The sequence below is a fragment of the Tetrao urogallus genome (genome assembly GCF_951394365.1).
Source record: "Tetrao urogallus genome assembly, chromosome: 26".
NCBI classification, from domain to species: domain Eukaryota; kingdom Metazoa; phylum Chordata; class Aves; order Galliformes; family Phasianidae; genus Tetrao; species Tetrao urogallus.
The window spans coordinates 477,974-486,107 of NC_136839.1; the positions used below are offsets into that span (position 1 = coordinate 477,974).

The following is an 8,134-nucleotide window of genomic DNA, read 5'->3' on the forward strand; positions in this document are numbered from 1 at the left end:
GGGCGGTGCCGCTGGTGCCCGGCGCGGGGCTCGCTGCTTGCGCCCCGGGGTGCGGCGGAGCTGCGGCTCGTGTGTGAGAGCAGAGCCGCTGCCCGGCTTTATTCTAACCGCTCAGGAAATCGAACTGCTTTTTTTCGTCGTCTCCTATTTCTTCTTCCTCTTTTTCTCTCCCCTCTTCCTTTCTTTCGCTCTCCTCCCCCTCTCTTTTGCTTCTCTCTTCTTCACTCTCCTTCTCTTTTTCATCTTGTTCATCGAGCTCTTCTCTCTCGTTTCCTTGTTCCTTTTTGCTCTCGGCATCTTCTTTTTCACCCCTTTGGTTCTCCGAGCTTTGCTCACTTTCCCGCCCCTCAGACTTGTCATCTTCTGCATTTTCACCTCTGAAATCGTGATCTGGGGGGGGAATGAAATCTAAGAGTGAGTTCGAGCACTGAGCAACCAGTGGGGCACGAGGAGAAAGGCTTTTCCCCTTTTCCCCCCATCAGCGCTGCCTTCTGTCTCACAGTTGCGCTGTGTTCGGAGCCCTGTCAGCGCGGGGCGCTGCTGCCACCTCCCGCACGGCTCCGTTCCCTTCCCCGGAAAGGAAAGCGGGGAATTCTCACGTTACACGGTGCAGAATTTGACACAATTACCTGGGAGAGTGTGAGCCTCCGTTTCTCTTTCTCTTTCTTTCAGATCTTCGATGAAGCTTCTGCTCACGTCATCCAAAGCCTGAAAAGTGATGTGGCTTCTCAGTAAAGGCCCTGCACACAGCGTGCAAATTGCTCCCGTTTTCCCTTGAGCTCTGCTATCCCTGCTTGCTCCCTCCCTGCCTTCACACTCTGCACCCATTCCAGCTATCGGCACCTGCACCAGATGCCTCCTCCCCTGAAGGTTTCGTCTCTCACTCACTGCTGTTTCCCTCTGGCAGAACAGGCGCTGCTTCGGCTCTGAGCACCCAACAGGTCTGTGCTCATCTGCACCCATTTGCAGGACAGCCTCCTTACAGCTCTGCCCCACTTACAGCAATGATGGCCTGCTGGGCAGCGTCGCTGTGCACCAGCTTCGCCTTCTCAAGGGCTTTTTCAAAGTTTGCAATTGCAGACCGGTAATCCTTCAATTTTTCTGTATCAAACAAATGAAAACATCGATTGGAACCCAAGATACAGAGAACAGCAGAGAACAAGCAAGGCTCCTGCCAGAGACCCGAGCCTGAAGGCTGTGGAGTTTTCACTCAGGGGCCCAACAGGCCGGCAGCTTCCACACCCTGACATCCATACCGTGAGCCTGCGCCAGCAGCACACTGGCGTGGAGCTGCCACTCCGCATCCCCCGCCTCCAGCGCTGACTGCAGGGATTTCTCTCCGTAGTTCTGAGCTTCTTCTGCCTTCCCGAGCTCAAGGTAGCAGCGGCCAACCTCGTGGAACAGCCACGTCTTCTCCAGGCTGGATTTTGCCAATGGGATTTTCTCCTCCCAGCTTCAAGCAGAGAGTAAGAAAGACAGATTTTAGTGCAGCTATCGTTTCAGTCACAGAATCTATAAACAAAGGGCTCCAGTTGTTGGTATGAAGACATTCACAGCTATCTTGCTAGCAGAACAAACTGAAAGCACAGTATTTAACTGAAACCCCACCTTACGCCTTCCTCTTATTTACGTACGTGTCGATGGCTTGCTGGAATTTGCCAGTCCTGGCATAAACTCTGCCAATGTTGTCGAGGGCTCTGGACACGGCGTCAGGGAGATTGCTGTGCAGAAAGGGAAAGGTTGCAGTGGTTGAAGCAGCCTATATTGCTGGTAGCCTGATCTTCAACCCGTCTGTATTCTGTAGTGCCCAGCATAACATAAAGGGTTGGGAAGTAGAGGTGAAGGACCAGTGCCAGGCTGGGAGTCATCACACCAAAGTAAATGTCCTCACTCCCAGCTCTGGAACCGGTTTGCCGTGATCATCTGTGTCGTACAAATGAAAAAGCTGATGAGAGCAGAGCAGCAGCGCGGCGCTGTTTGCTCTGCCGCTCCTTAACAGCCACCAGAGGGCGAATGCTGCTCGGCAACGGCTGCGCTCCGGTCCTACAAGAGCAGCCTTCCGCGGCCTTGAAACAGCAGCACCACGCGTCTCATTGCTGCCCGCTGCTGCCCCGGGTCTGACCTTCCCGAGGAGGAAGCGCACAATGGGGCTGCAGTGCTGAGCCTGGGATTTGTGCTCTCTTTTGCTTTGCTTCAACACGCATTTTGGCACGCCACGTGTGCTGGAGCCTTTAAAAATCTGCTGAAGTCATTTGTTTTTGAAATAGTGAAGACCCTTGTGTGTGGGCTGAGCCCGAATGCGCTGCCCTGCTACATCTTCAGATGAGAATTACAGCGCTACCCTACGCTAAAAACAGAGCAGCTTTCCTCCCCCATCAGAATTTCTCAGCACTTACTTCTGCCTGGCAAACTCCAGATCCATTTTGTGGCTTTTCAGGGCTGCCTCCATCTGCCCCATCTCAAACTGAGCATTCCCAATGCAGCTGTGGAGGTTCCCAATCAGCTCCTTCTTGTTGGGAACTTCATCCTCTGACCATCCTTGTATCGTTTTCAGCACACGCTCAGCTTTCCTGCAGCTCTCTTCGGGGCAGTCTCCAGTGAGCACTGAGGACAGAGAGGAGCAGAGTGCAGCTGTGCAGACACAGCGACACGGGGAGGGAAGGCCAGCAGTTTTGTCAGCCTCACAGGAAGCCTGGGAAGAGCTTCAGCTCCTCGCTCCACAGGCACATCCTGCAACCCTTCATTCAGCCTGCAGGAACTCCCTGCTGCTGTGTGACAACGCTTGTGTCGCACCGCAGCTCTGGTCTGTATTTGCTACAGCAAGTGGCCACAGGCGCCACTCATCGCTTTCTTACTGTTTCCAGCCAGGACACGCACACATGTCGATGTCCTCCATGCTCTGCACAATGAATCTGGCCACCTCGGCTGGTTTGGGCTTCTTCTCCCGGATCCACTTCTGCTGCCTGAGCCTGCGCTCCCTCACACGGGCGTAGATGGGCTTCTGCTGCTGCCAGAACTCGGCGCGCGTGTCCAGGTAGGCGATGCCGCCCAGCACCATGTCCTCCACCTTGACGCCCTGCTTTGTGACGCTCCTCATCAAATCTGAAAACAGGGGGGCAGAAGAGGAGAGCGCAGTGTACACAACGGATGAAGCCTCAGGTCACTGGGCTCGTGAACGTCCTGCTCTGACAGAGAGAGAGCTGGAAATTCAGGCTCCAGTGCTCCTCAGAGCGGGTTTGGCTGGGAGGGGAGTTCCAGAAATTCTCCTTGGGAGCAAAAACTGCTGTGTTTGGGGCTGGCTGTGGTGTGTGCCTGTCCTGGGCAGAGCACATGGATGGGACACCCGCACTCAGATGGCACTTAAAACACTGGGGAGATGGAGAGGAGCATTACATGCCTGGAAACTGGATGGCTCATGTATTATTATACTAATGCTGGCAATACCATAAAACTTATGATTAGACTAAATTCTTAATTACTGCTCTGTTACCAAGTAAACGGTTTCCTAGAAGGAGGAAAAAAAAAGATTAAATGGAAATCACCTTTTTGCCTATTTCTAAAATAAGGTCCTTTGTGAATCCTGTATCTTGTTCCTAACAGTGTGTTTAACAAAGCCACAGGTGAGGAAGTGCCACCAGCAATGCTTTGCTCTTAATGCAGATGTTAGTGGAATCAACATCATGTCAGGAATGGAGTGATTTATAATGCTGACTTCCTCAACACAGATGGCTGTGATTGAAAGGAGGAAACATTCAGAGGCAGCTCTGAATATTGGATTTGGCTCCAAAGACACCTGAACTCTGCAGACATCTGCCTCTCTCTGACACTGCCAGCCCTAGGAGCTACACGAGCTGTGAGACAAACACAAGCAGTAATAAGAATATGAAAGAAGGAAAGAAGATCCTGCTTAGAAGGAACATTTAACTGAAAACAATGGAGAAAACCTTCATCCTTCAGCAGCTTTTCTAGGTAGGCCTTGTCAGCATAGAGTTCTCCAAGAAGCTGCCGCTCTGTTTTCTGATTCCTTGCAGGTTCCTGTTTCTTTGTGCACTTTTGGTCCTTGGTCAGTTTGATTTGGAGTTTCTGATCTGCTTTTTTGCTCTACAGCAAGAAAAAAATAGAGTAAGTGAGGCGGGATTGCTGGGGAACCTGGGATTATCAGTGAGGCCTGGCTTCCAGAACTGCTGACCCTCTGTGTAGGCCAAGTTCCCTTAAGTAAAAGCAAGTCCCTGTCTCACAAAGAGATTTTAGGCTTCTGCGTGCAAATTATTTTCACTGCAAGCTACCCATAATTCCAGCTGAAAGAAAGCAATGAGCATTCACTGCCCTGCCTTCAGGGGGAAACGTGGTGCAGCATCTCAGAGCAACAGAGCAGTGGAGCACCCCGAAATAAAGCAGCTGAGAAAGTGTCCATTATCAGAAAAGTGAACCTCAAACAGCAGGTAAGAACAAAGCAAACACTGTGGGTAAGGCTGCCTGGCCCTGACCGCAGAGCTGTTACTCATTAGCCTCTGATGGGGGTCAGCAGCAGCAGCAGGAACCGGTCAGGCTGGGAGAGGACTTTCAGGGGGGCTTTGTCTCCCATCCGTTGCTCTTCCCTGCCCTTCTGCCTTCTCCTTTCTACTTTGTGTGGCTTCAGCCACAGCTGCATTAAAGGCAGGTACACTGGAATCCTCCTACTGGGTTTGTTTGGGTCCTGTGCTCAGGATGCACTGCCCTGGAGCAGCCACGACCCCAGCACACTGCTGCAGAAACCACTGATCCTCCCTGCGCTGTTATGTTTCAGAATGTAACAGTGTTAAAACAACTCCAATTAGCTTCTAAGAGCTCTTCACACCGCACCTCTGCCTGCCGGCTTATAAAGCAGAGATCCTCTTTGTTCTTCAGTTTAACTGAGGACGGACCTGCAAGTGCAGAGAAAATACGGCATTAGAAAAGCTTGAGAATTTGAAACAGCTGAAAACGTGCTAAGCTGAAAATGTCCTGTTACAAATCAGGACTTCTAGTAGTTCTTTTGTATGAAATATGTGGATATGGGTAAGTTCTTTAAGCAGGAATTACAGCTCACAGATGCAGCTCTTGAATTGTGATTATTATGTTTGCATGGCACCACCACAGGCAGGTTTCCAACAGAGATGTGCTGTATCCCACATGCAGAGTCTTAAAATGGAAGGAAAGCTCATAAGCGCAGTCATCTGCAGCAACCCAGAGAACTACTTTAAGGTCTTTGTGCCCTGACACAAACCCCCATTTTATTTTCACTTCTGCTATTCAGAGCACAGCTCTCGCAGTGAAAGCAAGGGTGAAAAACAGCTCTTTGTTTGGGCCTGGTCAGAAGGGAGGAAGCAGCTTCAAGTGCCCTCGTGGAAGAATTTCCTGCGGTGAGGTGAGCGGGCCGAGAGCAGCGAGCTGACAGCACCGGTCTGCCACGCGGGCTCAGTAAAGCTGGGATGTGCCCTGTTAATGTATCTGCACGCAGCAAGCAGCTAGAACTAATGCTCATCCATTTCCTTGCTTCATTTCCCCTGCATCGAGGAGCTGCCAAATGTTTAAACACCTCATGGTTTTTATTCTGTTTGTTTGCATACAGCCCAGGTGCTTGAAGGCATTTAAAGCATTCAGCTCAGCACGTCAGGCAGACGAGTTTCCACTGAGGGCTGTGCTGTCTTGGCATTTGCACCAACTAAGAAAGCAGCAGTAAGAGAAAAACAAAGCAGGTCTGGAAAACTGCTCTGTCTGCCATTTTAAATGAGTGTCACACATGGAGGAGCTGCAGGCCTTCACACAGCTGGGACGTGAAGTCAATCTGCAGCACTGGAGGTGGGCTGCAATTCCAAAAGCGATCTCAAGGCAAGGTAGCTGTGTTATCTGTGGGATCGAGGTGTGTGGGGCGGGCAGGCAGGGTGTGCCCTGGCTCCGTGACAGGACAGGCTGCTGGAGGATCCACCTGAGCAGTTTCTGACTGTCCCAGCAGGTTTTGCAGCAGCCTTGCAAGCTGTGCACAGGTTCTCTTTGCACGTGATAAGCCACTCAGCCACAGAGCCAGCCCCAGCTGAGCGTGTGTGTGAGCCTGGAGCGGGTGCAGGTGTTGACTAAGCTTGCCTGCATGTGAGAGCACTGCTAGGAGAAAAAGTAAGGGAAAAGTTTTCCACTGGTTTTGAACGTCATCAGGTCCTTGGCCTTTCCTGTCCCTTGCAGTTCTCTGATTTACGCCAGAACTTATGAAAGCAGTGCTCCATTGCAACAGTTTCACTGCTCTGATGCAATGTAAACTGGAGGAAAATCAGAATCTCAGGAAGGCCAGCCTCAGGTGGGCAGATTTCACTACAAACTTTTTAACACCAGGATAAAGATCTCAAAATGGATTCTGTAATCAGTAGGCCATAAGTAGGTGTACTGCTGTTCTGTATTATTTAGAAGATTTTTACAGTGACTTTAGAAATGTAAGTGCCAGGGTCATAATTCACTCCCATAATCATTAGCTATTAGACACGGCAGGTGGGGATGTGGTCTTTTCTGCGCTTCTTGGTTTCAAATAAGAATGGCTATAGAGCTCATGGATCCAGAAGCAAAAGGAACTCTGCTGTTACTTGGTCCTTAGGAATATTAACACCCATCAGCTATCAGCAGCTGATGACAGAACACCATGAACAGCCTCAGCTGTGCCTGCAGGCACCATGAAGGGGAACTTCTTACTTCCAATGCAGTTGATGATCGCCTCGTGGGATTTCTGGATGCCCAGCCTGAACTTCTGCAGCTCCGGGCGCAGTTCACCGCCCCGGTGATAAAACACCAGAGCAAATTCAAAGTCACCCATGGTATATAACGTCTCAGCTTTTTGGTAAAGGCCCTGAAAAGACATTTGAAGGGGAGAAAGCCAACAAACTATGCTTCAGAACCTCCAAACAGTCCTCTCCTGGGCAGAAGTGAAAGCCCTACTCATACGGCCAAGTTTGCATACAATAAAATCCAATCCTGGGTCTTTCCTCATCGGCTGAGCACTTCCAGCTCTCTGGACGCACCGCAGAGGAGCTCAGCACGCTGCAATTTGGCATCAGCCGATATCACAGCACATCCCTCCTTTGAGGGCTCTGCAAGGACCGCCGCCCCCACAGGCAGCAGAGCTGTCCTGGGCACCGCCGCCCTGCAGCTCTGCGCCATTTACCTCCGAGAACGTTTTGTCATTCTGGAGAGACGCTTCGGCGTCCTTCAGGGAATTCTGCACATCTCCGAGCTTCAGGTAACACCGCGAGCGGGCCACGAGGCCGTGCTTGTCCGCGGCTCTGAGCTGCAGCGCCTGCAAGGAAGAGCGCGGCGTGCAGCGCAGGGCCGGGAACGCAGAGCGGCCGCGGATCGGGGATCGGGGTGGCGGATGAGGCCGAACCCCCGGTTTCGCCTCCCCCCAGGCCGCGACCCCCACCCGGGCCCTCACGTTGTTGAAGCAGGCCAAGGCCTTGCCGTACTCGCCCCGCCGGTACAGCAGCGCGCCCTGGCTCATGAAGCCCGGGAAGGTGCCGGTCGGCGCGGGGCCCTCCGCCATGGCGGCCTGAGTCGTCGCTTAGCAACGGCTGCTGGGCAACGGCGTCACTTCCGGCGCCGCGCGAAGTCCCCGCCCACGTCGTGACGTCACCGAGGCGTGCCGCGCCGCGCAGCTCGGCGAGGTCCCGGCAGGAAAAAACCGCCGGCCCTGGGCGATGTGAGCGTGCGCGGGCGGCGGGAGGGAGCTGGGGAGCGTCGTGCCCCGCTTCGAAAGGCAGGAAGCGCGTTGCTCGTACGACTCGTGCAGCCGATCCCCGCCGCTCGTTGTTCCTCGTTCCGCTTTGTCCTCACTGACCCAACCTGTTCGACCTGCGGGGATCGGCTGCCGGCTCGGGTTTGGTGCTTAGGCTGTTTGCAAATAGCTGCGTGGCCATAAAGAGACTGGAGTGCAGAGTTTAATCAGAGCGCTCTGCAGCTCAGCTCTCGGACAGCGGTCAGCATCGCGCTGTGAGCTCGCGGCACATTGCAGCATCCAGTCCTTCTGGGCAGCGGCGCTGACGAACGAGAGAATGTTCTGGTTCTCCCATCAGCAGCCTTCGTCTCGACTTTATTTTGGCCTCGGATGAGGCCCTGACAAGATGAATGTTTGGAGCAA

The 8,134-nt window shown here is 52.8% G+C and overlaps 1 protein-coding gene across 1 annotated transcript; it reads right to left on the minus strand.

The window, feature by feature from the left end:
- Nucleotides 1-103: 103 nt before the first annotated feature.
- ODAD4 (outer dynein arm docking complex subunit 4) lies at nt 104-7,540 on the minus strand (the record flags this gene model as incomplete). The annotated part of the gene is made up of 12 exons (XM_079547003.1): nt 104-390; nt 630-708; nt 1,001-1,101; nt 1,257-1,453; nt 1,635-1,721; nt 2,397-2,604; nt 2,878-3,102; nt 3,945-4,101; nt 4,843-4,904; nt 6,697-6,850; nt 7,166-7,297; nt 7,433-7,540. The coding sequence occupies 12 exons, from the start codon at nt 7,538-7,540 to the stop codon at nt 104-106; spliced, it is 1,797 nt and encodes a 598-aa protein (XP_079403129.1).
- Between the last annotated feature and the right edge of the window lie 594 nt (nt 7,541-8,134).